Raw genomic sequence first — 27,990 nt, forward strand, 5'->3', positions numbered from 1 at the left:
ATTTGTGTCTTCCCTGAAGAGGGTTTAAAGATCAACCAATCCAGTCCATTTGTCAGAGAAGCTAAAGGTTTCCTGCCCAAGAAACTACCTTCAGTTTTCCAAAGCCCCTGCAGAGGGATTTTTCTGGGTGCTTTGAAATTAAACCTGACTGTTCATTCCTCAATCCAGACACAAGAAGACCACTAAGGCATATCCAGGATTAGGGTTTTTTTTTTTTTTTTTCCGGGTTTAACTTTAAAAAAAAAAGTCTAATTGAATATGTAGGCTAAAATTCTACAGGTCTTTCATATCTTCAGAGTAGTTCAGTGCAAAAAGAGGAGTATCATCTTCAGAGCTAGAAACACTAGATTTATCATCCCAGTTCTACTACATAACCCTTTAGAGCATTATTTCCTTCCCCTATAAAATTGCTGGCAGAATTATTTTTGTAGAGATTAAATAAGTTAATATATGTAAAGCTTCTGCCTCCACAAATGTCAGTTCTCTTTCCTGCTGTTAAGTTTTCTTGGGTGCAGCCAGTGTGAACAATGTGAATCAATTTTAAGATTGGGATGCTCACGAAAGTATGTTTGAAACTGAATATGGATGAGGGAAATATAAAGGACCCATATTTGCAACTATTTTATAAACTGATATAAATGAAATCCTAAGAAGGCAGAGACTCAGAAGCAAACTGTGGCTTTATGTTTAACTGCGGGTAAAACTTACCTGAGTGGAATCAAGGCTGCCCAAAAACCAATCCTATCACATGCTTTCCTCCTGCTAGCCCAAAGCCTTTCCCCACAACTTCGGATTCACAGTGAAAATAACAGGATGAATACCAAACTTTTATTTAAGGACTGCACAAAAGCAAACGACAAATTCCACTTGGGTGCTGTGATAGTTAATTATATGTGTCACCTTGACTGGGCTGTGGGGTGCCCAGACATCTGGTCAAACATCAGTCTGAGCAATTCTGTAAGGGTTTTTGGATGAGATTGACATCCAAATTGGTAGGTAGCCAGGGGACAGTAGATTGCTCTCTCTAATGTGGGTAGACCTGATCCAATCAGTTGAAGGCCTGAATGGAACCAAAAGGCTGACCACTCCTCCAAGTAAGAGAAAATTCCTCCTGCCTAACAGCCTTCAGACTGAGTGAACCATCAACCTTTTTCCTACTTTCAAACTCAAACAGCAATATTGGTTTTGCCTAGGTCGCAAGCCTCTCAGCCTTCAAATCGGAATTATACCATGAGGTCTCGTGGGTCTTGGGCCTTCAGACTTGGATGGGAGCTAAACCACTGGCTCACCTGGGCCTCCAACTTGCTGGCTAACCCTCTAGATCTTGGGACCTGCCAGCCTCCATAATTGTGTGAGCCAATTCCTCATAACAACTATACATAGTCTTCTGGCCATGTGTAGCTATACATACTCTGTTTCTCTAGAGACCCCTAATACAGCACCAACAGGGAGAACCTTTGACAGACAGACCCATTTTCTGTTGGGCAGAACTGTGTGCCCATCCACAAAGGCACAGCCTAGCCAGTATCTTCACAAAGAGGTCAGATCCACATGCAGTGTGACTAGGCCTCTTTCTGCAGTCCCCACCCAAAAAGCAGATTCATTAGTTTATGCTCACCCCTGGGCTACCAACTTCCTATTTGAAATCAGTACTCTCACCTAAGAGGCTGTTTGCTACACAAATAGTCAGGTCTTCCAATAGAATGGTCTTAATGGGAAAAAAACTTCTATGTTGATAGTGAAAACTGCCCCTTTTTCTAGTGGGCCTCTCTGAATCCCAAAGAGGGTTCAAAGGGGCTAGTGCCACAGAATCCCTCACCCACGGCCGCCTTTTCAAGGGCACGCACACAGCTGGGCCGCTCGCTCCGTCTGAAGCCGTGTTTCCCAGCTTCCCGACTGCATTCCGGGGGTTTCTCAGGATTACAGCCATCACGTTTAAAGTTCCCAGACCTGGTTATCACCACGTTAGCTTTGAAAACATGTCCATTAGCTCTGGATGTCACCAAACGATGCCGTAGACACTTTGAGGAAACAGAAAAGGGTGGCTTTTCACAAAATCTCTCTGGTCCCGGCCCCGTGTTCCAGAAGAAAGAAGGCTGTGTAATCCAGACAGGTTTACCTTGAAAAAGCTGGCTTTGGGGACCAGAGGCCTGACCTGAGAGAAGGAGAAAAGCAATTCTTGTCGGGATACCTAAGCCGTCAAGACAGGGCATCATAACTTGATGACTAGCAGCCTAAGTGGAGAGCCCCTGTGTCTCAGTGTCACGCATCCAACACTGCCACCTAACCCTAATCCGGTCGTTCATTAGATTTTAGGAATTCTCCCAGGACAAGGCGAGCGAACGTTGCGTTCCCAGCAGGAAGACAGGGTTTAGACGGGAGCCCTGGGAGAAAGGTGGGAGGAAGAAACCACGAAGGGACCTGGGTTGGGGGAAAGGAGAAGAGATGGCCCGGAAGTCAGGTGCTGGGCCAGGAGGCTGAAGCCCTGGGCCCCGGGCTGGAGGGTCCGAGGAGCAGGTGAAGAGGCGCCTCCCTAAAAAGAAGGAACGCTGAGCCCCTGAAGGGCTGGGGTGACGTCAGAGGGCCAGGCCAGGACCACATCCCTGAGGGGGCCGAGCTCGGGGGCCTGAGCGGGGAGCAGGGAGGGGGCCACCACCAGCGCCACGTCTCCATTGGCACGGCCTCTTTCTTCTGGCTTGGGGACAGTTGGTTCCTCCAGTTTCTGGAGTTCAGAACAGATGACTAGAGGGGCGATGTTTTTCCCTCCATCGTGAAGGCAGGGCTCAAAGAAGGGGCGAAGGGGGCCGAAGAAACTGTGGGTGAACGTGAAGATGTGGGATCGGCCCGTCACGTTGTAGAAGGAGATCACTCCGGCCTCATAGTCCAGGAAGACGCCCACACAGCGCGGGGGCTCCTTCAGGCGGAAGGAGGTCGGCGGGGATGTGAGCGCCTCGTATTCACCCTGGCGATTCTGCCGCAGGAGCCAGTGTCCGTTGGCGGGCGAGGCGGTGACCTTCCCCTTCCTGTTCACGGACTCACTGCACACCCCCAGGGCCCATTTGGACTTGTCTGCCACGGACACCTCCCAGTAGTGACAGCCAGCCGTGAAGTGCTCGGAGCCCAGGATGCTGACCACGAAGTCAAACCTCTGCGGGTTGTCAAGCACGGGCTGCCTCGTGTCTCCAAGCTTCACGCATCTCCGGTCCCCAGACAAGATGAGTTTGGGGTGCGCCGTGTCTGGGTCCAGGGTCACCGCCACTGCAGAGAGGCACAGAAAGGGGAGGTTTGGGAAGCCTGGGTCTCAAGGGAGCTCTGGGGAGCTTTGGGGGGAATCATCAGCTCTCGGTCTGCAACCACTGTCCCTGGCCCAAGGTCACGGTGCCCTTATGCCCGCATGTCCTGGAACCAGAGAAAACTGTCTTCCAGTTTCCCAGATGTGCTGGCATTAAGCAAAAGAGGAGAAAGCCTCCCATCTGTGAAGCTGCCTTCATCCTCAGGAAATACTGCCTTTGTCTTTGATGGTCCAACGGAATCAGAGCTGTGAGAATGAACAGGCTTTGACGCGACGCCCAAGGAGCCAGACGGCATGTTCGAGTCCCAGCTCTGCCCCATGCTAGTTGTTTGACCCTGGGCTTGTTACTCGCCTCCAAACCTTAGTAAAGTGGGAATAATAGCAGCCCCTGTGTCGCAGGGCTGTTGTACAAATTCGATAAGCTAATGCATGAGACATGACCTGTTCACACGGTGAGTGGTCGATGCTCATTTTCCCAGCTATATTCTTGCTTATAGTCATTACTTTAAAAGGTTAATAGGCGTTCCCACGGTGGCGCAGAGGAAACAGAAACAAATCCGACTAACATCCATGAGGACGTGCGTTCAATCCCTGGCCTCGCTCATTGGGTCAGGGATCTGGCATTGCTGCGAGCTGTGGTGTAGGTTGCAGACATGGCTCAGATCCCACTGTTTCTGTGGCTGTGGCGTAGGCCAGCAGCTGTAGCTCCAATTCTACCCCTAGCCTGGGAACTTCCATATGCTGCAGGTGTAGCCCTAAAAAACAAAATAAATAAGTAAATACTAAAATATTAATATCGGGAGTTTCCTGGTGGTCTAGTGATTAAGGACTCGGCATTGTCATTGCTGTGGCTTGGGTTCAATCCCTGGCCCGGGAATTTCTACATGCTGCGGGCGCAGCGCCAAAAATATCAACATAGACAGAATCTTCCTTAAAATTGTGGATTATGAGGCTCACGATGAGTCTCCCTGCTTCCCCAAGTTCAGAAAACAGGCTCTTCCTGGAGACTTAAAACCATAACCAGCATATTCAGTCAAAGCAGTGGGAACGAGCCAGACTGTGAGCGTGAAAGGGTTTGTGAGTTCCCTGAACGCCAGCCCAGGTGCCTCGGTGTGTCCTTAAGTGGCAGATGCATCTATTCTGTTGTACCTGCCTCAAGGAAAACCTTGCGAATGGAAGGAGGAGGGGAGCAGCCTGGAAAATGGAACAGGATTGCAAAGCAGTGACAATAACCGTATCCTGCTCAAAGAGCAACCAGACAAACACAAATTATTTAGGAACGAACTGAAAAAAAGGTGCGCAAATCTTTTCAAACCATGAAACGTTTTTGTAGTCTCTATTGTCGGAACATCTGCTCCACTCACTCCCTTCTCTGAGAATCTCAATCACCACCCCCTAAGAAAACTGATCTTCAGAGAGAGAGGGATACGGCAGCTGTGCAGAAAGAGACAGGAGCTCCGGCTGTCTGTTCGGCAGTAGGAAACGAAAGACTGCCCCACCTGGAAGCACAGAAGAGACTACACCAGAAAAGATGAAAAGTTCCGACCTCAGAAAAATAAAACACTCATTAAAAAAAATACAGTAAGGAAATTACGATGCAAATGAAAAACTCAGAAAAGTATTTTGTGAAAAATTATGACCAAGAGATAACACAGGAAAAAAAAAAAATGGACTTCCCATTGTGGCTCAGCAGGTTAGGAACCCGACACAGTGTCCATGAGGATACGAGTTCAATCCCTGGCCTCGATCAGAGGGTTACGGATCTGGTGTTGCCGCAGAGGCTGTGGCACAGGGTGCCACATCAACTCAGATCTGGCATTGCTGTGGCTGTGGTGTAGGCTGGCAGCTGCAGCTCCAATTTGACCCCTAGCCTGGGAACGTCCATATGTGGCAGGCGCAGCCCTAAAAAGAAAAAAGAAAAGAAACCCTCACAAGTCAAAAACTAGCCAGACTAGGACGGGAGCAGACAAGTCACAAAGGTAAAATACCACGGAACTTAAGAAAAATCTCAAAAAATCACAGAAACCCCTGCTGGGAAAACCAGACAGCTACATGTAAAAGAATGAAATTAGAACATTCTCTAACACTACACACAAAAACAAACTCAAGACACATTAAAGACCTAAATGTAAGACTGATACTATAAAACTCCTAGAGAAAAACATAGGCAGGACACTCTTTGACATAAATCACAGCACTATCTTTTTGGATCTGTCTTCTAGAGTAATGGAAATAAAAACAAAAATAATCAAATGGGGCCTAATTAAACTTAAAAACCTTTGCACAGCATAAACAAAATGAAACAAACTGAAAAGATACCCTATAGAATGGGAGAATATATTTGCAAATGATGCAACCAACAAGGGATTAATCTCCAAAATACACAAACAGCTCATACAGCTCAATACCAAACAAAACAAAACAAAACAAAACAAAACAAAAACTCAAAAAATGAGCAGGAGTTCCCGTCGTGGCGCAGTGGTTAACGAATCCGACTAGGAACCCTGAGGTTGCGGGTTCGGTCCCTGCCCTTGCTCAGTGGGTTAACGATCCAGCGTTGCCGTGAGCTGTGGTGTAGGTTGCAGACGTGGCTCAGATCCCGAGTTGCTGTGGCTGCGGTGTAGGCCGGTGGCTACAGCTCCGATTCGACCCCTAGCCTGGGAACCTCCATATGCCGCGGGAGCGGCCCAAGAAATAGCAACAACAACAACAACAAAAGACAAAAAGACAAAAGACAAAAAAAAAAAAAAATGAGCAGAAGATGGGGAGTTCCTGTCGTGGCTCAGTGGTTAATGAATCCGACTAGGAACCATGAGGTTGCGGGTTCCATCCCTGGCCTCGCTCAGTGGGTTAAGGATCCAGCGTTGTCATGGGCTGTGGTGTAGGTTGCAGATGCGGCTCGGATCTGGCATTGCTGTGGCTCTGGTGTAGGCCAGCAGCTACAGCTCCAATTAGACCCCTAGCCTGGGAACCTCCATATGCCGCGGGTGCAGCCCTGGAAAAAAGACAAAAAGAGAAAAAAATTCAAAAAAAATTTTTCAAATGAGCAAAAGATCTAAACAGACTTCTCTCCAAAGGAGACATGCAATAGGCACATGAAAAGATGCTCACCATCACTAATTACTGGAGAAATGCGAATCAAATCTACAACGAGGTACCACCTCACATCAGCCAGAATGGCCATCATCAAAGTCTACAGATAGCAAAGGCTGGAGAGGGTGTGGAGAAAAGGGACCCCACCTACACTGCTGGTGCAAATATAAATTGGTACAAACCACTTTGGAGAACAGCACAGAGGTTCCTTAAAAAACTAAAAATAGAACCACCCTATCAACCTGCAATCCCACTCCCGGGCACATATCTGGAGAAAATTATAACTCAAAAAGATAATGCACCCCAATGTTCATAGCAGCATTATTCACAGTAGCCAAAACATGGAAGCAACCTAAATGTTCATTAACAGATAAATGGATAAATAAGATGTACTATATATATACAATGTAATGTTAAAAAGATGTACTATATTATATATATATATATATACACACACACACACACATACATACACACATGGAATATTACTCAGCCATAAAAAAGAATGGAATGCCATTTGCAGCAACATGCATGGACCTAGAGATTATCATACTAAGTGAAGTAAGCCAGATAAAGACAGGTATCATATGATATCATTTATACGTAGAATCTAAAAAAGCGATACAAATGAACTTATATACAAAAGAGAAATAGACCCAGAGACATAGAAAACAAACTTATGATTACCCAAGGGAAAGGAAGGGAGGTGTAAATTAGGAGTTGGGGGTTAACATGTACATACTACCATATACAAAATAGAAAACCAACAAGGACAGAGGACTATACTCAAAATTTTGTAATAACATAGAAAGGAAAGGAATCTGAAGAAAAAGATATATATGTATATGTAACTGAATCACTTTGCTGTACACCTGGAACTAACAACATTGTAAATCAACTATACTTTAATCTAAAAAATTTTTTTAAATCATAGAAAACCCGTAAGAAAATCAAACCAAATATTTATCAGTGTTCTGAAAAAGGGATGGGGTTCCCGTTGCGGTTCGGCGGGTTACAGACCTGACTAGTATCTACGAGAATGTGGGTTTGACCCCTGGCCTCATTCAGTGGGTTAAGGATCTGGTGTTGCCTGTGGCTCTGGTGTAGGCTGGCAGCTAGAGCTCCGATTGGACCCCTAGCCTGGGAACCTCCATATGCCGTGGGAGCGGCCCAAGAAATAGCAAAAAGACAATAAATAAATAAATAAATAAATAAATAAAAGAAGGAAGACTTTCTGAACCTAAATGTGATACACGCCCCCACAAATGAAAGATTTCAACATTGTGATTAGCAGATAAACAGTTTCCACTTTAAAAAAAAATTTTTTTTAACTACGCCCTGCATTCCCAAGGCACCGAGCAATGGGCTCTGAAAGGTGGATCCATTTGACTCATGTACTCACCAAAGTGTAGCCGGGCACTTCTCCAGCCTGAAAGACAGAAAACGGGACTGTGAAAGCGACGGAGAAACGGAGGCCTCCTGGTGCAGGTGGAGATGGGGAGACAGGGAAAGGACCTCTCACCTGAGTCTGCGGCAGCTCTTTTTAACTCTAGGAAAGAAAGGACAAGAGGAATGAGCTACCCCCGGAAACAGAATCACAGGAGGCAAGGTGGTCTGGAAGTTGTAAGAACAGGGGAACTTACTCAATTCACTCCGGAGTTTCTCTAAAGAGTAAAAACAGTTCGACAAATCAGAATGAGGGCCTCTCCACGCCTGCGATGCTCCAGTCCCATCCCGCCCGCCGCTCCAGATCAGAGCCTCACTAGCAATTCCCTGAACTCCCTACGACAGTGTCTGCCAAGGCCGTGGTCCCAGCCCTGGGCCCGGGGGTGCCCAGAGGTACTGCAGAGGGTCAGCACGTTCCTCGGGGAGCCAGACCCGAACTGCAGACTGAATAAGCAACACGTCTCACACACGTGAGCGATGGCAACACAGCAGATGTGGCGAGACAAGGATGAAATATAAGTTCGTTTGAAACGATCACTGAATTTCCACTATGTAAAATCAAATAAGTCGGAGGATTTGGGGCGGTTGTTTTTTTGGGTTTTGTTTGTTTTTTGTCTTTTCTAGGGCAGGACCCGCGGCACATGGAGGTTCCCAGGCTAGGGGTCCAATCGGAGCTGTAGCCTCCGGCCTACACCACAGCCACAGCAATGCTGGATTCGAGCCGCATCTGCGACCTACACTACAGCTCATGGCAACGCTGGATCCTTAACCCACTGAGCAAGGCCAGGGATGGAACCTGCAACCTCATGGTTCCTAGTTGGATTCATTAACCACTGAGCCACGACGGGAACTCCATAAATGGGAAATGTCTGGAGTCCCCTCATGGCCTAGCGGGTCAAGAATCTGGCATTGGCACTGCTATGGCTCTGGTTCCTGCTGTGGCACGTGTTCAATCCCTGGCTGGGGGACCGCCATGTGCTGCGGAAATGTTTCAGCAAGAAGAGAGGTACCTTGCCTAGGCGAAGCTGTCTGGGAGATCCTTCTATCACTCAGGTGTGAGGTTCCCTTAGAGGGATCCACGTTAGATGGAGCCTCACTAAACTGATACAGGGAGCAGTGCTTCTCCCCCCTTTCATGTATGAGAACCTCTTCATGACAACAACCCCAGGAGTTCCCATCGTGGCGCAGTGGTTAACGAATCCAACTAGAAACCGTGAGGTTGCAGGTTCGATCCCCGGCCTTGCTCAGTGGGTTAAGAATCCGGCGTTGCCATGAGCTGTGGTGTAGGTTGCAGACGTGGCTCGGATCCTGAGTTGCTGTGGCTCTGGTGTAGGCTGGTGGCTACAGCTCTGATTCAACCCCTAGCCTGGGAACCTCCATATGCTGCGGGAGCAGCCCAAGAAATGGCAAAAAGACAAAAAAAAAAAAAATTCCTATTTAGAAATTAGTAACAATTGTGAAGGAAAGAGGAGTGGGGAATAATTGAGAAAAAAAAGAGGCCTTAGAGAGCCAAGAAATCCCCAACCTTCATGGCTTGAAGTACCCTCCACCCCTCTCTTCTGCCCAGGAGGTGAATCTGAGCAAAGCTGTCAGCAGAGGAGGGGGCACCACAGATGAGAAGCAGGACTTACTGAGGGCTTTACGGAGTCTTCCTAAAAAACAGAGAAAGGAACACAAGTGAGCAGATTCTCGTGGCCTTATCCCTGGGGCCCAGGCTGGCTCATCGCTACACACACACACACACACACGCACGCACGCACGCACGCACGCACGCGCGCACGCCCCTCCCTGGTGGAAAAGATGCTGACAACTCTATGTGACCCAAAGCCAGTCACATCTCCCAAAGGCAGACGGGAGAATCCGCAGGGGCTGGTGCCGCCTTCCGGATGACCTGGGCCAGCCGGAGCTTCGGTTCCTCTTCCCTCCCTTCTGTCTGTCTGGTGTCATTTCCACTGTTGGTAGGAGAGTTTCCGTATATTTGCACCTGGATGTCCACGAGTGTGTATGCCTCATTGTCCTCTTATAACTGCTTATAATGTCTCTGGTACAAAACTAGCGAAGGCCGCCATGGACTTCCTGACATGCTCTGTGAGTCTCTGCAGTAACCGCCCAGTGTACGGCATAGACACAAATGCGGAAACCCCAGAAGGTTTGGGGACATATGCACGCGCTTCTGTGCTTTGGGGGAGTGCTTGCAGCTTCTCTGGAAGGCTCATGCACCCACACTCCCCCTTAGCCTTGGCCCCACCACAGAGTTGAAATTCCACAGTTGAGTTCACTGCCAGACTCTGGGCTGAGGGCTGGGCATGTGTTAGGTATCGGGCTTTGGGGCAATGAAGCTGAGTATGATATGGCGCCTAACAAGTTTATGGCTTATTTTGATCATCTCCACCACCAAGGGCCTCCATTCATTGTGTCCTGAGTCTGCTCAACAAGGTGGGCGCGGATCATTCTTACTCCCTGTTTACAGGGTGGTGGCCTGAGGCTCCGAGGGACGTGGAAATGTGTCCAGATTATCAGCTACTAAGTGGCCAAGGAGGCAGCAGGATTCAAACCTACGTCTGGGGGAGTTTCCATCGTGGCGCAGCAGAAACAAATCCGACTAGTAATCATGAGGCTGTGGGTTTGATCCCTGGCCTCCCTCTGTGGGTTAAGGATCCAGCATTGCTGTGAGCTGTGGTGTAGGTCACAGATGCGACTCAGATCTGGCGTGGCTGTGGCTGTGGGGTAGGCCGGCAGCTGTAGCTCCGATTCGACCCCTAGCCTGGGAACCTCCGTATGCCGCGAGTGTGGCCCTAAAAAGCAAAAACAAAAACCCTGCACCCGCCCAGTTCCTAGGTGGAGGCCTCGGCCCACACCGTTCCCTGCCTTCTAGGACAGAATGGTCATGGCGTCCCTGAGGTGTGCACCTCACACTTTAACTGGCCCGGGCGAGATGTGAGACGGGGAGAGGAGAGATGCCGAAACCAGCGCAAGTGAAGCCAGTCCTGAGCCAGAGACTTGTCTTCCCAGCCAGACTCTCGAAGGGCAGAGCCCCACCCATTTTCGTACCCGGAGTGGCTGTCTTCTACCCCCAGTGGCCCAGAGCAAGCATTCAATTGACGAGGACAAAACGGTAAGAAGGGAAAGGTTTCAGGCACTATCATAGGAGGGGTTCTTTTTATAAAGCTGGGTTTTTTTAATCCTGAAAATAATCAGGGGAGGAGACATAATCCCCGTTTTCCCGATGAGGAAACCAAAGCTCAGGGCAGTGCAGTGACTTAACCCAGGCCAGGAAGTGGCAGACCAGAGCCAGGCGCTGCGGAGCCCAGAGGCTGTGGCCCTCCCTGTATCCTCCTGCCTCTGTCAGTGCAAAGGTTCCTGGATCCCTGAGAGTCTCACACATCCCATGTGAGCATCTTCATGTGTTTTTAAATAGCACGTGGGTCTTCTCTTTATGCAACTGGCGGAAAAGCCAGTGAAGGGAGTTCACGGCGATCCAGACCCACGAAGGTTTTTTTCAGACCTATGAATTTTGAGCACAGGCATCCCTTCACCCACTGCTGCCAACCCTCTAACCCGTGATAATGGAACGTAAATTCCAATAATAATAACAGAGGATATGTGTGTGTGTGTGTGTGTGTGTGTGTGTGTGTGTACACCCATACGCTGCGTGTACATTGTCTTGCAGCAACAAGCTGTCGGCATTTACGTAGAAGGAGGAAAAACACGTCATTTGTTCCCTGCCCTTATCCTGTATCTACAATTACCTTTTTCTTTGGCATGGTCTGAGAGAAGATTTTCTAGAGGAAGGAAAGAAAAGGAAATGAGATTCTGTGCCATCACGTGGAGGTCCCTGCTTCCTGCGGAGTTTGCGGCTCTGGAGCTCGTCCACATCCATCCCCGCTCCATCGCCCTGATCCAGCCCTCACCTTCTCTCACCGGGACACCAGACAGAGCGGCCCAAATTGCCCCATGTTTCGTCTCATCCCCTCTGGTCTCCTCTCAACACAGCAGCCATAGAGAGCTTTCTGGAAGCACCGTTCTGGCCGGGGTAGCCCACTCACAGCTTCACCACTAATCCCAGGAGAAAGATGAAAATACTCCCACGATCTACAAAGCCTCGCAAGCTGGCCCCTGCCTGTGTCTGCCGCGTCAGCCTCTGCCCCCGTCCCCTCACCTCTGCACCACGGCCCTTTGTTCTTTCTGTGGGGGCTGGTTTTCTCTTCCCCTTCCCCCATGCCTGGCCGACCCCAGATCAAACATCACTTCCTCTGCGCCCCTGCTTCCCTCCCTGCCGTTGGACTGCTCCCACCTGGTCACCATCTTCCTGGCCTTCAGAACGCCATCGGTGTTCTGTGTCATTTGCACACATTTATCTGTGTCATTATGTAATTCGGGTGTACCTTCCTGACTAGACTGAAGGTTCCGAGAAGGCAAAGACTGTGTCTGCTCTCACTCACCGTTGTGTCCCCAACATCTTGTACCGTCTGCACCACTTAGTAGACAATTATCAATTATTCGTCAAACGAATAAAAGCATCCCCCACGTTAGACCTACGTGACGGCCCCAGAATAAGATCAAGCCATGAGTTCACAGACCAAATCACCAAACATACGGGAAGGCAAAGCTATTCCAAGGAAGAGTCAGCGGAAACTGGAAACCACAGGTTTTGACCCCACCAGCGTCACCACCAAGGACAGCAGACGCTACGATCTTCAGTTACAGAATTTAGATTAGTGGCCCTAGGGACGTAAAAATGAACAAAACACAGAAACATCCCCACCCAGCCCAGGGCACTTACCTACCTCCACTGCCTGTTCAAACAGAAGACTATCTGGAAGGGAAAGAGAGAGGGCGGCTCAGCTTAAGGAAGGTCCTTTTAGAACAGGCAGAGCTGTCCAGGGACGAGCCGCCCGAGTAGGATTTTGCTCCTTGTCACTGTGGGTATGTGACCACCAGAAAGGATTGGAGGGTCTTCAAACCATCGGACGGAGAAAGGAGGGTGAGAGTACACGGCTCTCCGAGCCCTCCGCGCCCCGCGAGCCCATGCAGTGCAAGCCTGTGAAGGAGGGTGTATCCAAGGGGCAGAACTGGACGTCATCCTTAATTGCAAGACTGGTGCGCTGTGTGGGTAAGTCCTAGTTCTCAAAGGATGGGCATGCTGAGCTCTGCCCAGGAGCTTTCTACAGTTTCTCTGATCCTGTCTGCAATGGGGGGTCCCCAAGCACGGCTCTACCGGCTTTCTCCCGCCAACCTATGAACAAGCATCGCATCTATGTCTGCTTCCTCCCGGCCTTTTCCTAGAGAGGACACCGTCCCGCTTCCTGCCAGCCTGCGCTCCCTTACCACGCACGTCGTTACCTCTGGACCTTCTTTGCTTCCAGATGAAGTAAACGCCCAAAACGATGAGAATCCCCAGGAGAGGTAGGATGACAGCAAGAGCCACTTCCGATGAGGAGAAACTCCCTGGGGATGGGGCTGAAACAGAAAGCACCCATGACCACCCTCTGAGCAGTCAGATGGCAGGAGGCTCAGCACATCCCAGCTGCCCCCGTCACCTCGAGAGAGACCTCCAGCCAAGGCGGTGAGGCTCTTTCCATCACTCAGAAACTCAAACCCAGGATGACCCAGAGATGACTTCAAAGTGGGACGTTTTGGGAGTTCCCACTGTGGCGCAGCAGAAACGAACCCAACTAGTATCCATGAGGATGCAGGTTCGATCCCTGGCCTCCTCAGTGGGTTAGGGATCCAGTGTTGCCATAAGCTGTGGTGCACCTCACAGACATGGCTCAGATCTGCCCTTGTTGTGGCTGTGATGTAGGCCGGCAGCTGTAGCTCCAATTTAACCCCAGCCTGGGAACTTCCATATGCCGCAGTTCCATCCTATAAAGCAAAAACTGAAAAATTAAAAAATAGGAGTTCCTGTTGTGGCTCAGCAGTTAATGGACCCCACTAGTATGCATGAGGATGCAGGTTTGATCCCTGACCTCATTCAGTGGGTCCAGCATTGCCGTGAGCCATAGTGTAGGTCACAGATGCGGCTTGGATCTGGCATTGCTGTGGCTGTGGTGTAGGCTGGCAGCTACGGCTCCAATTTGACCCCTAGGCCAGGACCCTCCATATGCTGTGGGTGTGGCCCTAAAAAATGAATAAATAAATAATAAAAAAATAGAAATAAAGTAGGATGTTTATCACTCAGGAACGGTTTCGACGGTTCTGCCCAGAGACAGTGAATCGAATTCAGCTTCTCAGCCACAACCTCTTCCTGCCCGCTATGGAAAAATTACCCAGAGATTCTGGAGAACTGGAGGGGCTTCCTCAGGAATCCCCTAGAATCTTCTCACCAGCACCTACCTGCATCCCTTTGAAGCTTCACTCTAGAGAAGAACAGCAGTCAGCAACCTCTTTGCCCTGAGCCCTACCAGCAGGGGCCAAACCATTTCTACGGGGCTAGAGCAGCAAAAGCCAAAAGTCTAGTAAGGAGAGAAAGGAAAGAAGAAACAGAGAAGAAAATAAAAGCTGAAGAGGCTCCCTAACGAGGGGCAAAGCGCCTAAGCTGGGTGTGAGTCCTCACTCACCAGAACTGAGGCAAGAGACTGAGGCGTGCCAGGCCTGGCCTGGCACCTGGAACGTGGCGATAACGATGAACCCTGTTCTGCTGGGTCGTTGGGAGATGTCATGAGATCAGGCATGTCAGGCACGAGTGAGAGGCAGTGCAGTAGTAAGAAAAGGGAGCAGATCAGAGAGGGAAAAATGACAAAAAGGCCAGGCAGAGGTCAGGCCCCGCAACCCCAGACCACAGTCTTACCTTCTTTGGCTCTAAAACCAGTCTGCCACAGGACTCCATGTTTCAAGAGTCTTTAAAATACTCATAGCCCTTGAGCCCATTAATTCTACCTCCAGAAATAGATTCTGAGAAAATAATTAGAATCACTTTGCAAAATATGTACCAAGATGTTCATTGCACCAGAAGGAAAAACTAGAAACCATTCCACATGTCCAGAAACAGGGCTTGGATTCATTGTATTATGTTATAGCCACGTGATGAAATACTATGCAGCCCTTAAAAATCATGCTGCAGAGACCTACTTAAGGACATGGGCAAACCATGCTCGTGACATTGTAAGCGGAGGGGAAAAAATAAACCTGGGCAGAAGAATACATATAGGTACACATATGCACACTTAGAGATACATATGGACAAGGAACTCTTAAAAGAAATGCCCCGATAGACAGGTAGATAGACAGACAGACAGACAGATATAACTGAATCACTTTGTTGTGCACCTGAAACTAACAAAACATTGTAAATTCATTATACTTCAGTTTTTGTAATGGTTTTAAAAAATGCCCCCAAATGGTAGCAGTGGTTCTTTCCAATTTATGAGATTCTGAGCCATCTGGGGTTTTCTTTAAAATGTTCTGTATTTTTTCAGGTTTTCTGCAAGAAGCATGTGTTGTCCGTAGCGTTTTTAAAATCTGAAAATTCCTTGTGCAGTTTCCTCTAGCACAGGTGTTTGCTTTGGAAGTGCCAAGGGCCTTATCTCGCGCCCAGCGTTTACCTGCTATGACCATAGCTGTGGTCCTCTCTTGGCCGAGGGCCACGTTCTGGATGGTGCAGGACACATTCCCCAGGGTGCTGTCTCTGACTCTGTTGGACACTGCTGTTCGGAAGAGGCCAGCTTCATCCAGGGAATGGGTCTCCCACAGCGATGGAAACACCTTGCCCTGAGGGTCTCTCCACTGGGCCCAAGGCTTCGGGAACCATCCTGCCGACTTGCACACCAGCTGGATCCATCCAGCATCATAGCTCTGCACGTGGATGTAAGGCTCGGAGCCTAGAACTGGAGAGGAGAGATGCCTGGCGGGTCCTGGGCAAGGGCGCCGCCATCGCCCCAACTCCACCCCAGAGCCCTCTTCCAGAGGGCACAGCCTTCAGGGCTGGCACCAGCGGCTGTTTACGGCGCTCAAATGCCTGGCCTCTCCGCATCCGCTGTGCTCCGTCCAACAGGATGAGACGGTCTCTGGCTTCATCCTAATGCTTTTCCTAACTCACTCCCAGCAGTAATTACCCCCCAGGATCTAGCTCTTGGGGCCACCTCAATCCCCTGCTAGTTTTTGGGTGGTTTTGTCTGTTTGTTGTTATGGTTTTGGCCTCGCCCGCGGCAGGCGTGTGGAAGGGACCAGAACCCACAGCCCCTGCGGTAACCAGAGCCACTGCAACAAGCACGCCGGATCCTTAACCCGCTGAGCCACACGGGACCTCCCAGCCGTCCTCCTTTGAAACGACTAACCTGCAACCTGCAGCGTCACGACGCCCTCTCGACTCAGGTTTCCGATCTGGACCTGACACTTGTACTGCCCTCGGTCCTCCAGCCTGACGTCGCGGATTTCCAGGGTGACACTTCCGTCTCGGGCGTCTCTCAGCAGCGCTGTCCTCCCCTTATATTCCGGCATCACGCCTTCCTCCAGGTCTTTCCCTTCCCGGAACAGGTGAACGCGCTGGGGGTGCCCAGGCGCGGAGGACCGCAGCCACCTCACCTCCACGGGCACGGTGGCCGGCCAGAGCACGAGAGGGCAGAGCAGCTCGGCGGTGCCCCCCAGCGGGGCCAGGCGGGACTGGCCGGCATCCCCTGCGAGGTGCGGATGGACGGAAAAAGGCACTAGGCGGTCTGGGAGGGGCGAGAAAGAGGAGGGAAGGGATACCGTGGGATGGGAGAGCGCCTGCGGAGGGCACTGGAGAGGCTGGGCGAAGAACAGAGCCCAAGAAGAAATAAGGGCTCTGGTCAAGCCTCCTTATTCTCGGAACCCCCTTGTCAGATGTTCCAGGCCGAGGGAGGTTCAGAAACTCCTACCTGACGCCTGCGAGGGCAGCTGGAGGGAGATGAGTGTGACGAGGCACCCGGAGAGCCAGGAGCCAGAGGAACTGGCCATCTTCATCGGAACTAGGACGACAGACACAAAGAGAATCAGAAAGGGCTGTCGAGCTTCAGGTGAGCAAGGTTACCACCTAGGAAGTGGGGCAGAGCTGAAGGCTGCATAGGGGGCCCTCGGGGAACACACAGACCAGATGTCCAATCCCAGCTCGGCTGCCTGCCTCCAGGTATCCTTGTAAAAACCTCTCTGGGACTCAGTTTCTCCATCTTTGAAATGGGTGTAGTAACTCTGCCTCCTGGCAGGATTATGGTGAGGACTGAAGGAGGTACGTGCTCAACACAGAGGCTGGCACTGTGGTTAAGTCTATAAATGCCATGGGTGAGGCTGACAGTGGAGATGAGATGAGTGAGGCCCAAAGGGTGAGACCCTAAGTGTGATTTGGAGGCACAGGGAGGGGTCTGGAAGAGTGAGAATTTATACCCAGAACTAGCCAGGTAAACACCAGAGGTCCAGCCTCTTTGCATTTAGCATCCCGGCCAGGCTTGGGAAGTGCCTGTCGCAAGGCAATTGTGGACCCACAACGAAGCCTGGAGCTCTTCCCTGACAGCCTTTCCAGGTTGAGAAGCAAGAAACCAAGGCAGTGAGGTCCCTTCGTTTCATCATGAAGGCACCAATCGTAGATGCTTAGGATCTAGAGTTAGAAAGACCTGAGTTTAAGTCTTAGCTCCACCATGTACTAGGTCTGTGTCCCTGGGACAGCTGTACAACATCTGTGGGCCTTCAGTTCTTACTCTACAAAGGGGAATCTTCTTCCAGGTGAATGTGAGGGTTCAAGGAGCTGATGCATGTAGAGCACTTGCCAAAAATGCCTGTTATTACTACAACATGAGGACAATCATCCCGGGGGGGGTGGGTCACTGTGTGCACCCACCACGGGGAGACCTGAAGGGCGTCCCTTCTGCAAAACACTTTCCCCCTCCTACTGGCTACTGCCCGAAGTTCCTTGAGCAGGAAACAAATCTTTTATGCCACTCCTGGGATGAAGTTCAAATACAAACAGTCAAGGAAGAGAGAACTTGTCTCTTAAATCCTCTCCAAGATTTCCAAATCCCTTCCAAAGAGAAGGGTTATCAGGCTGGGTCCCTGCTGGTCTTAGAAGAGGGCACAACTTGGAGGGTGTGGGGCGGTCAGGGTCAGGTTGGGAAACTGAAGATGGGCTTGAGCTTCGAACACATCTCCAACTCTGTTTTTCTTAGTGTGAATAGGTTTAGAGCTGTTTTGTTTGTTCTTGTTTTTAAATCATGATGCTTATAACTCTAATCTCCCAGTGTGGGAGTTCCGTCGTGGCTCAGCAGTTAACCAACCTGACTAGCATCCATGAGGATGAAGGTTTGATGCCTGGCCTCGCCCAGTGGGTTAGGGATCTGGCATTGTTGGGCTGTGGTGTGGGTCACAGACGCGGCTCGGATCCAGTGTTGCTGTGGCTGTGATGTAAGCCTGTGGCTGCAGCTCCGATTCGGCCCCTAGCCTGGGAACTTTCATATGCCATGGGTACAGCCCTAAAAAGACAAATAAATAATCCCCCAGTGTTGCAAAAGGCAACATAACACTAGGACATAGTAAGGTTCAGACTACAGGTAGGATTTATTCATTTATTTATTTAGCTTCTATGCCATCCACTTTCCTACAGGTCACCAGCTACGCAGAAACTGAACAAGAGAAGTTAGGTAAATGAGAAAATCTCTCTACCTTATTAATTAAGGTGGAAGGTGGAAGTAGGCAGGGCCCCCAAACCCCTGGAATTATCCCAGTCTCAGAACCCTCGATGGAAGATACTTTAGAAACACAACCCGCAGAGTGTCCAGAGTGATGCAGAGCTGCAAGCTGAACCAGGGCTGCCTGGGATTTGACAAGAGGAGCACCCCCTGGCCCCACCTTCCTAGATCACACAGTTGGGGAGGGGTTCCTATGTTTATGGCTGCACCCGTGGCATATGACAGTTACTGAGCCAGGGACTGAATCTGAGCTGCAGCTGTGGCAGTGCCGGATCCTTTAACCCACTGCATTAGATCAAGGATCAAACCCAAGCCTTCACCGCAACCTGAGCCGCTGTGGTCAGATTCTTCACCCACTGTGCTACCGCGGGAACTGCAGATCGTGTATTAAACGATGAAGAGGATGGACTCGAGAGTCAGCCTGAGTGCAAGCCCTGGTTCTGCTATTACCTCCTTGTGTGCATCGTCCCTTTACTCCTCCAGTATCCTCTCATGCACGCATAAAGTGGAGCCTATAATAGGTAGGGCAGTAGTGAGGATTCCTAGGAAATACAGGTGAACTGATTTGCCCCAGATTCTGAGAATAAAAAAGCAAGTGGAGCCCTTCCATCCAGTCATCACTCCGAGTAATGACGGCAGGTGAGACGGCCTCAGGAGGGGAGTCTCCCTGAAGCGTATTGCCACGCTAGAGAGCATGACACCCGAAATAGGACTTGCCCTCTCTAGTCATGAGAGAAGTGCAAATTAAGACCACGATTAGACATGCTTTGGCTTCCTTCAAATTATCAAATATTAAGGGGGAAATACCCAGAGTTATCACACATGTGGGCAAACTGACTCCCTCGTCCGTTGCTAAAAACAACTTTCACAAGGAGAATTTAACAACAAGGACCCAAAGGTTTACAGGTAGGCAGAAGTTTCAATCCAGTCATTTCCCCTCCAGAAAAGAATCCGACAGAATTACACACGATGTGCAGGAGGATTTGATGGTGAGAATGCTTGTCACAAAGTTATTTACGAAAAGGAAAAATTTGTAACAACCTAAAAGTCCACTAAAATGGGAATGATTCCCTATGATGGATTCTTGCAACAAAATATAATCGAGCATTTCACAACCACATGATAGAACACGCTTTAACAGCACTGGGAAATTTTCACTATAATCCCAACAATAACTTTAAAAACTATGCAGAGTACAATATAATTTTGGGAGAAGATGCTTAGAAAAGAGGCAAGAAAGTAGATATTAAGCAGTGGCTATTTCTGAGGGTGGGAGAGAAGAGTAAAGGTGAACTTTATGGTTTTCCTTGGGTATTTCTTTTATTTTATTGCCTTTTTTTTTTTTTTTTTTTTTTTTTTTTGCCATTTCTTGGGCCGCTCCCGCGACATAGGGAGGTTCCCAGGCTAGGGGTTGAATCGGAACTACAGCCGCTGGCCTACACCACAGCCACAGCAGCTCAGAATCCAAGCCTCATCTGAGGCCTACAGCACAGCTCATGGCAACACCAGATCCTTAACCCACTGAGCAAGGCCAGGGATTGAACCCAAAACCTCGTGGTTACTAGCTGGATTTGGTTCCCCTGAGCCAGGACCGGAACTCCTCCTTGCGTACTTTCTAAATGTTCTGACTTGAACATGCATAACTGGATTATCATGAAACAAATACATGACAAGAAGGAAGAGGAGGAGGATGGCCAGGAAGGGAAGGAGAAAGAGAAGAAACAGGGTTCACTTTAGGCAAAGGCACACACAGTCCAGGAGGCAAACAAACACGGCAGGACGTGCTCCCAGAGTCCGGAAACAGAAGCTGCAGCCATGTCATCTCAGCAGCATCTCTTCTCAGAGCTTTGAGTGGAAAATTAGGTCCTGCTAAATACGTTTCCTCCTATTTTCTTACACGGACGTGAGAACCATCTACCTGGTCGCCACAGTGACCTCCAGGATTTATTCTTCTGACCTGACTGGCCAGGATGGCCCTCGTCCCTCGTGTCATCAGTTAATGTCTATTACATCAGTATTATAATAATCATACTAATTCATGTGCACTGAACTAACACTAAGTCACAAACATACTTTTGAGCCATCAGAATTGTTCCCCTTAATAATGGCTCCCATGTATTGCATCTGTAGCTACTCGCATATATTATCTTTGGTATTGACAACGACCCTGAAAAACAGGTTTTACACTTAGAACAGGAGACGAAATCAGGCACACAGGGCATCATGCCAGCAAACTGACAGGACCTTTTCTGGGAGTGGGTAGGACATAAAACATGGATAAGTGCGTGAATATATACATGAAAGCCTTGTATCATGAGCTACAAAATGGGCAAATCATTCGCTCACTTTTCAGAGTGGTTATCATGGACCCCTGCTATGAGGAAAGCTTCCCTAATACATATAAAACATAATTTCACTCCCTAAAATTCAGTGTACATGACACGATTTGGCAAAATCGTTGACATCTTCACAATAGCGAGAGTTTAGGCCAATGAACATAATTTATCTCTCTACTAATTTAGGTCTTCTTTAATTTCTTTCAGCAGGATTTTACAGTTTTCAGTATACAGATCTTGCGCATCTTTTGTCAGAATTATTCACAAGTATTTAATATTTGATGTTGTTGTAAATAGCATTAATTTACTAATTTTAATTTCTATCTTTATTACTAGTATATAAACATACAATCGATTTTTGTATATTACGTCTTCTACCTGTGACCTTGCTCAACTCACTAACTCCAACAGCATTTCTGTAGATTATGTAGGATTATCTATGTAAATCACAGTGTCTGTGAGTAAAGACCGTCTTGTTCTTCCTCTGCAATCTCAAAGTCTTTATGTCCTTTTCTTGCCTTATTGCCTTGGTTCCTTGCCTTGTTCCTGATCCTAGGGAAAACATCCCTTCTTTCACCATTGGGTATATTGATGGCCATAAGTTTTTCACAGATGCTTTTTATCAAGTTGAGAAAATTCCCTTATGTTTCTAAATTTCTAAAGTTTCTGAGAGTTTTTAATCAAGAATAGATGTTAAGGAGTTCCCTGGTGGCCTAGTGTGTTAAAGATCTCGTGTCTCGTGTCGTCACTGATATGGCACATGTTCCCTCTCTGGCCCTGGAAATTCCTCATGCCACAGGTAAGGCAAAAAAAAAAAAAAAAAATAGGTATAAATTTGGTCAAATAGTATGTCTGTATCTAATGAGGTGATCATACAATTTTCCCTTTTTTTAATTGAAGTTATAGTGGATGTAAAATATTATAAGTTTCAGTTGTACAACACAGTGATTTGAAAAACTTTAAGGTTATATTTCATTTATCGCTATAAAATATTGGCTATACTGCCTGTGTTGTACTATATAGCCTCATAATTTATTTCTTTTATATAAATGATTTTTTAATTCTAGTTTGTTAATGCAGTAAATGACATCAGTTGATTTTTTTGAATGTTATACCAACCTTGCATTCTGGAGGTAAATCCCAGTCAATTATGATGTAGCATTTTTTTTTATGTATTTTTGAAAAAAAATTATTTAAATTTTAAGAATTTTTATAACTCGGAGCTGGTCCCTTAAACTCTTAGGCCCTGAGTTTTCATCTTTAAAATGGGAGATTCACTTATATTTGCTGAGTCCTTTGTAAATCGGGACTTAACAAGAGCTACGAAAATGCATTTGCCTTTGGATCCGGTAAGAATATGCTGGAAATCTACCCTAAGGAAAGAATCTGAAATATAAAATTTACATGCTCTCAGTGGTGTTTTTATGATGGAGAAAACCTGGGCCATCTGCAGGCACATCAGTAAGGAAATAACTAAATAAATTATAGCTCATCAAGTCCGTGTTTCAAATGAAACCTAATAATGAAGTTTTAAAAGCAAAGTACAAAATAATATATTTGCAATGATTATAACTACATTAAAGAGTATGTAGGAAAGGAGCTAAAAGGAAGGCCTGTAAAATACGGATCGTTGCTCATAATTAGGTTGGTGGAAACACAGGCAATTTTTTTCTCATCTCTATTTCCCAACTTATTAATAAAGTGTAATATACCGAGGAACAAAGGTGTAACATGAAACTAAATTTTGCAAAAATGAATTTAAAGAATTTCGACTAGATGAACCTTTAAATTCCTTTTCCAGCTCCAATGGGCTGTAATTCTGCTCTGTGAAAAGGAAAAATAACCTTTCAGGAGCGTTTGCCTAACTTCCGGTTCTCTGCTAGAAATAGCCTAATTTGGAAGGAACCTTAGTGCTGCAGATGTTGACACAGTTATTGAGTTAGGAGGGTGATTGGTCAGACACTATTCTTGGGAAAGCCTTCAGTGGGCAGAGCAATGATGAAGGAGAATCATGTATTCTACGGAAGTTTCCAAGCCAAATGGGGAAAAGAAACCAAAGAATGGGAGAGAAGCTAAAAGATGGTAGGGGGTAGAAGAAAAAAGACTGAAAAAAATAAAAGGCTGAGCCAAGGGTAAGTGAGAATTTTCCATCATCAGCTGTCTAGGTGCCACCTTGGCCATAAATCACCCCGAGAACACCAGGTCCCCCAAACCGTTACATGTAAGTATGTCTTTTTCACGGCTATATCCAGAATTTTAATTTTTCCTACACCCGTCCTGCTTGAAGAAATGACAAGTTCTCTCTTCTATCTCCTCTGGTCTTCGGGCCTCAAGTTCCCTCAGCCTCCTGGAGCCCTCACGCTTCCCTCTGGCACCGGGGCTCCCTTGCCCGGACAGGCACCCACCAGTCAGCCAAATCCAACTCACCTCCAGGAGAGCCCTAGGACATTCCCTCTAGCTCACGATTTTATCAAATAAAATGCTATAGTTTCTTCCTGTTCTACTTATTATAGAAAATCTATCCGTTATGGGGGGGACCAAAAAATGGGGTTTTTTGTTGTGGGTTTTGTGGTTGGTGTGTTGTTGTTTTTCTTTTTAGGGCTGCACCTAAAAAGCACATGGAAGTTTCCAGGTTAGGGCTCGAATCAGAGCTGTAGCTGCTGGCCTGCACCATAGCTACAGCAACGCGGGATCAGAGCTGCGTCTGCGACTCTTGGCAAAGCCGGATCCCCAGATATTAATATCCCCGGGTATTGGTCAGATTCATTTCCACTGCGCCACAACGAGGCCGCCACAAATAATGTTTTAAATCATCTGTAATTCCTCTGCCCAAAGAGAGTATGGTTTTTCAAACACTTTTTCTGCATATGCATATAACTCTTTGAAAGGAGGAGTGTACTGTGCAGGTTGTTTCGATGCCCAGCACTTTCACCGAGAACTGTGACGAGCTTTTTCCATGGCATCGCTTTTAATGGTCTCAGTGTCCCATCGTGAATATGCAAGAATTTTCACATAATTCCATACTGTAGACTATTTTGGGCGTTGGTTTCCAGTGCATTGATATTATCAGCTTTGCTAGTTGACAGTGGATTGAGAGCTGAGTTTTAAGGCTTAGTCAGGCCTAGTCTTGGCTTGGTTCCTAATTATGTGACTTTGTAACCTTAATGAAGTTACTTAAACTCTTAGGCCTTGAGTTTCCCATCTTTAAAATGGAGAGATTTTTCATTTGCACTGCCAAATTGCCCCCCAGAGAGGTCATCAATTTACCAAAGTGTGTGGCATTGTTTGTTTCTCCATAACCTTGCCATCATTGGGTTTTATATGTATGTGTGTGATCTGTCATTTTAATGACTAACAAATGGTATCTCTTTTAAAATAATTAATGGTGTTTCACTTTATATTTTTTGATTGTTCATTTGTCATTTAGACTTTGTCAATTACCTGTCTTTATGCTTTGTCCATTTTCCAGTTTGGGTGTTTGTGTCTTTAATGGTTTATAAAATTCTTCACAGGATACAATTTTTTCCTACTACATGTTGGAAATATTTTTGCCTACAGGCATTCATTTACAGTTGAAACGGTTTAATTTTTAAAACTTCTAAATCAGAAAAAAAAAAAAACATGTGCAGCAGACGTTCCCTTGATCACTCCAAGCAGCTTAAGAAGACCTTACAAACCTACAGATGATGGTCTGACAGCACACAGCCAGGACCTGGCTGGGAGCAAGGTCGAAATAAGTGATTGCTATGAAACTGAACGGTGGTGACAGTAAGACCGAAAGGTGAGTCTTTTGACAAAGTCCATCCAGCCCCTCATCTGTTGTCCCCTTTTGTGCTCCTCATTTCCTGTTGTCCCAGTTTATCCTCTAAAACGTCCTTGTGAACATTGAAAAAGGGGATCGTTTCTCCAATGAACTGAGGAGCCTAAGAAAGTCAAAGAACGGAAAAAAATGAAGAGAGAAGGGAGGCGCACTCACCAGCAGTGGAATTGGGAGCCCTTTGTTCCTCCGCCGAGCTGGAGTCTCCAGGCTGAGAACATCCCTCTGCCCGTTCAGGCATCAGGCCGGGGTGTCAGGAAGGGCTCTGGAGGTGGGCCTGGGAAAAGTTCATCCTTTACTTTAACGCTTGCAGCCCTCAGCCAGGGGCTCCCTCTGCCCCGCAGACTCCCTTATAACTGTCCCTAAACACCGACAAGCCACGCCCTGCCTGCCTGCCCCTGATAAAGGACCACACCAAAGAGAAGGCTCCCTAAAAGCAAGGAACTCTCCGAAGTGCCCAAGTGCCACCAGGGTAAGGGACTTTCAGCCCCTCGGCTCCCTTTCCCTCCCGAGCTAGTGCATAGGCCCAATAACCTTTGATACATTTTTGATCCTATCACCCCGTTTCTGAAGAGCTTGCTTCTCTTGACTTTCCAAATCGGAGTGACATTGAAGATTGCTTTCAAAGACACCCACCCATTAGCCACCTTCTTTAACTCGCTGCCTTTATCTCCAGCTGCACCCTGACATGTGCTGACAAACAAGCTTGCTTACTGTCCCCCATAGTGATAAACCCTCTCCCGCCTGTCTTGCTTTTGGAATAGTCATACTTTTATATTCGTGATATCCATAATTGTATCCTTAACCGTGCATTATGTGCTTTTGTGGATGTTTGAACTTTATAAAGATGGGGCACATAATTCCCCGTGAGGTCCTTTTTTCACTCAACATTAGCCTCTGAGTCTAGCGGCCCCCTGGGGTGGCTCACACCATGTCCCCGCAGCCCATTCAATTCCCAGGGAGCTGTGACTTCCAGGCAGTGGCCAGTCTGCCACCTCACAGGCCACAGTAGCTCTTTGCTTGCCTGACTGGGGCTCTTGACCACGTTTGAGAAGACTGTTCAGCCTGTGTACAGCCTCGGCGGTCAGGCACATTAATGCCCCAGGGGATCGACAGGGAGGTGGGGCGTTGCTGGCGGGGGTCACGGATACGTGCCCCAGCCTCGACCTTCAGACAGACAATTCTGAGCTGTACCCTACACGGTGCCGCAGGGGTTTCCCAAGGAGTGAGCAGAGTAGCCCACCGTTGTCGGGAGCTCAGTAATGCACACTGTACTGGGTTTCCTTTCCGTTCCTCTCACTCACCACTCTGTTCCTGAGACCACCTCCTAAATAAGCTCTCGCACTGAAGAATTGGTCTCACACCCTACTTTGGGGGGCGTATAAGTTAGGATAGCGAAATCCGCGCATATTGGAGCCCTAGGACCTTCAGTGGGCCCCGTGTGACTACTGCATGAACAGGCCGACAGTTCGTCCAACCCCTCATTGATAAAAACGTGGGTTGTATCCGGGTTTTTGCTTTTACAAACAGTGCTGCTGTGAACATTCTTTTTTTTTTTTTTTTTTTTGTCTTTTTGTCTTTTTGCCTTTTCTAGAGCCACTCCCGCGGCATATGGAGGTTCCCAGGCTAGGGGTCTAATCAGAGCTGTAGCCACCGGCCTACACCAGAGCCACAGCAACGCAGGATCCGAGCCTCGTCTGCAACCTACACCACAGCTCATGGCAACGCCGGATCCTTAACCCACTGAGCAAGGCCAGGGATCGAACCCGCAACCTCATGGTTCCTAGTCGGATTCAATAACCACTGCGCCACGACGGGAACTCCCCGAACATTCTTGATATGTGTTTCCCAGTTTACATCTGCAAGAGTTTCTCTGGGACAGCAGTTGTCAATATAGGTCTGTGAACCCTGGGAGTCCCCAAGACTCTTTCTGGGTTCCCCCCATATGATCAAGTAAAATAATTTGCCTTTTTCACTGTTTTGACATTTTCAGTGAGGCCACAAAAGCAATGATGGGTAAAACTGCCAGCATCTTAGTACAAATCCAGGGAGTGGCACCAAATTACAGTAAAAGTTACTAATTTTATTAAATCTCCACCAGTGAGCATATATCTTTTAAATATTGGAGTTCCTGCTGTGGCTCAACAGTAACGAACTCAACTAGCAACCATGAAGATGCGGGTTTGATCCCTGGCCTCTGTCATTGGGTTAAAGGATCTGGCATTGCTGTGAGCTGCTGTGTAGGTTGCACATGCAGCTTGGATCTGGCATTGCTGTGGCTATGGCTGTGGCATAGGCTGGCAGCTGCAGCTCCAATTTGACCCTTGGCCTGGGAAATTCTACATGCCATGGGTGAGACATATATATATATGAGATATATATATACATATAAAATAGTTATTTATGGTTATTATTAAATATTAGCTATATTCACAGTGCTTAGAATATATCCTTGTAGTTATTGCATTTTACACATAGTAGTTTGTACCTTATTGGTAAACTGAGGATAAGACTGGTAACTCCCTCACTGGGTGTAAGGATTAAACCAGTTAAAACATGTTTACGCCCAATAAACGGTAGCTATTATTATCACCTGGAGAAAGCCAGAGACCAAAATAAACAACACGGACAATCAAGGAGGTCAAAGGAAATGGCAGAAAATTACAGCAGCCAATATCCTCGGAAACGGGAAAAAAGAGAAGATCCTGAGTCCACGACACAAAAGCCAGAGGCTACCAAAAGGAAAGTCAGGGAGCCAGGAAAAACTCTCGGAAAATAAAATGTTATAGGAGAAACGAACAAATTTTTCACAAAAAACTAGAGGAAAATTCCAGAAGATCCCTTGTAAAATGAGACTACACAAAGCCCAGAAATGGAAAACGAGAGAAAAAAGATGAAAAAAACAAGGGAATCGAACAAAGAGGAGATTGCCCAGAACCGAAGACTGTGTGGGCCCTGACTGAAAGGGACCACTGAGCGCCTAACACAGCGAATAAAAAGATGCACAGTCGAGCTCATTACCGTGACGGAGGTTGAGACCGCCAAGGAAAACACACATCCGAAAGCTCCCAGAAGCAAAGGAGCAGGCAGCAATGACGTAGGAAGCAACTGAAATCAAAATCCATGAGACTTCTCAAGAGGCTGGCCACATGCGACGCTAGATGACAATGGGTCAATGCCTTTAAAATTCTGAGGGAAAATGCCTTCCAGTCTGGAAGTCTGCACCCTACCAAACAGTCAACCAAGTGTGCAAGCAGAATAAAGCCATTTTTAGAGAAAGCAAGGCTTCAAAAAGGTACCTTCCATGAACTTCTTCTGGGGAAGTTCCTAGAGAATGAGCTCGTCCAAAATGAGAGAATAAACCGCAACTAT

General features: G+C 47.6%; 1 protein-coding gene across 21 annotated transcripts; it reads right to left on the reverse strand.

The window, feature by feature from the left end:
• Positions 1-814: 814 nt before the first annotated feature.
• ERMAP (erythroblast membrane associated protein) lies at positions 815-24,979 on the reverse strand. 21 transcript variants are annotated; one of them, XR_014808545.1, is made up of 12 exons: positions 24,778-24,979; positions 16,669-16,758; positions 16,108-16,446; positions 15,376-15,657; positions 13,175-13,291; positions 12,619-12,647; positions 11,581-11,613; positions 9,463-9,483; positions 8,029-8,049; positions 7,908-7,934; positions 7,788-7,814; positions 815-3,258 (listed from the first exon to the last, which is right to left on the reverse strand). XR_014808545.1 is itself a non-coding variant. In XM_084965397.1 (12 exons), the coding sequence occupies exons 1-12, from the start codon at positions 24,857-24,859 to the stop codon at positions 2,534-2,536; spliced, it is 1,797 nt and encodes a 598-aa protein (XP_084821523.1). In that variant the 5' UTR covers positions 24,860-24,979; the 3' UTR covers positions 815-2,533. The 21 variants fall into 21 exon arrangements, 17 of the variants coding, with proteins under 17 accessions (XP_084821523.1, XP_084821522.1, XP_020952571.1 ...); XR_014808544.1 differs by having other exon boundaries at positions 13,160-13,291; XR_014808543.1 differs by having other exon boundaries at positions 16,108-16,485.
• Between the last annotated feature and the right edge of the window lie 3,011 nt (positions 24,980-27,990).

This window comes from Sus scrofa, chromosome 6 (genome assembly GCF_054392235.1).
Source record: "Sus scrofa isolate SSC_HxYL_T2T_F1_AM1 chromosome 6, Sscrofa_HxYL_maternal_Yorkshire_Landrace_v2.0, whole genome shotgun sequence".
In the NCBI taxonomy this organism is placed as follows: Eukaryota; Metazoa; Chordata; class Mammalia; order Artiodactyla; family Suidae; genus Sus; species Sus scrofa.

Bases quoted from the DNA above. Each gene is read 5' to 3' on its own strand.
- ERMAP (XM_084965388.1), bottom strand. From the start codon at position 24,859: ATGCCTGAACGGGCAGAGGGATGTTCTCAGCCTGGAGACTCCAGCTCG. The intron at 16,759-24,777 runs GTGAGTGCGCCT...CTGTCGTCCTAG, and splicing joins GGCTCCCAATTCCACTGCTG to TTCCGATGAAGATGGCCAGT. The intron at 11,614-12,614 runs GTAAGTGCCCTG...TCCTTCCTCTAG, and splicing joins TGAACAGGCAGTGGAGGTAG to AAAATCTTCTCTCAGACCAT.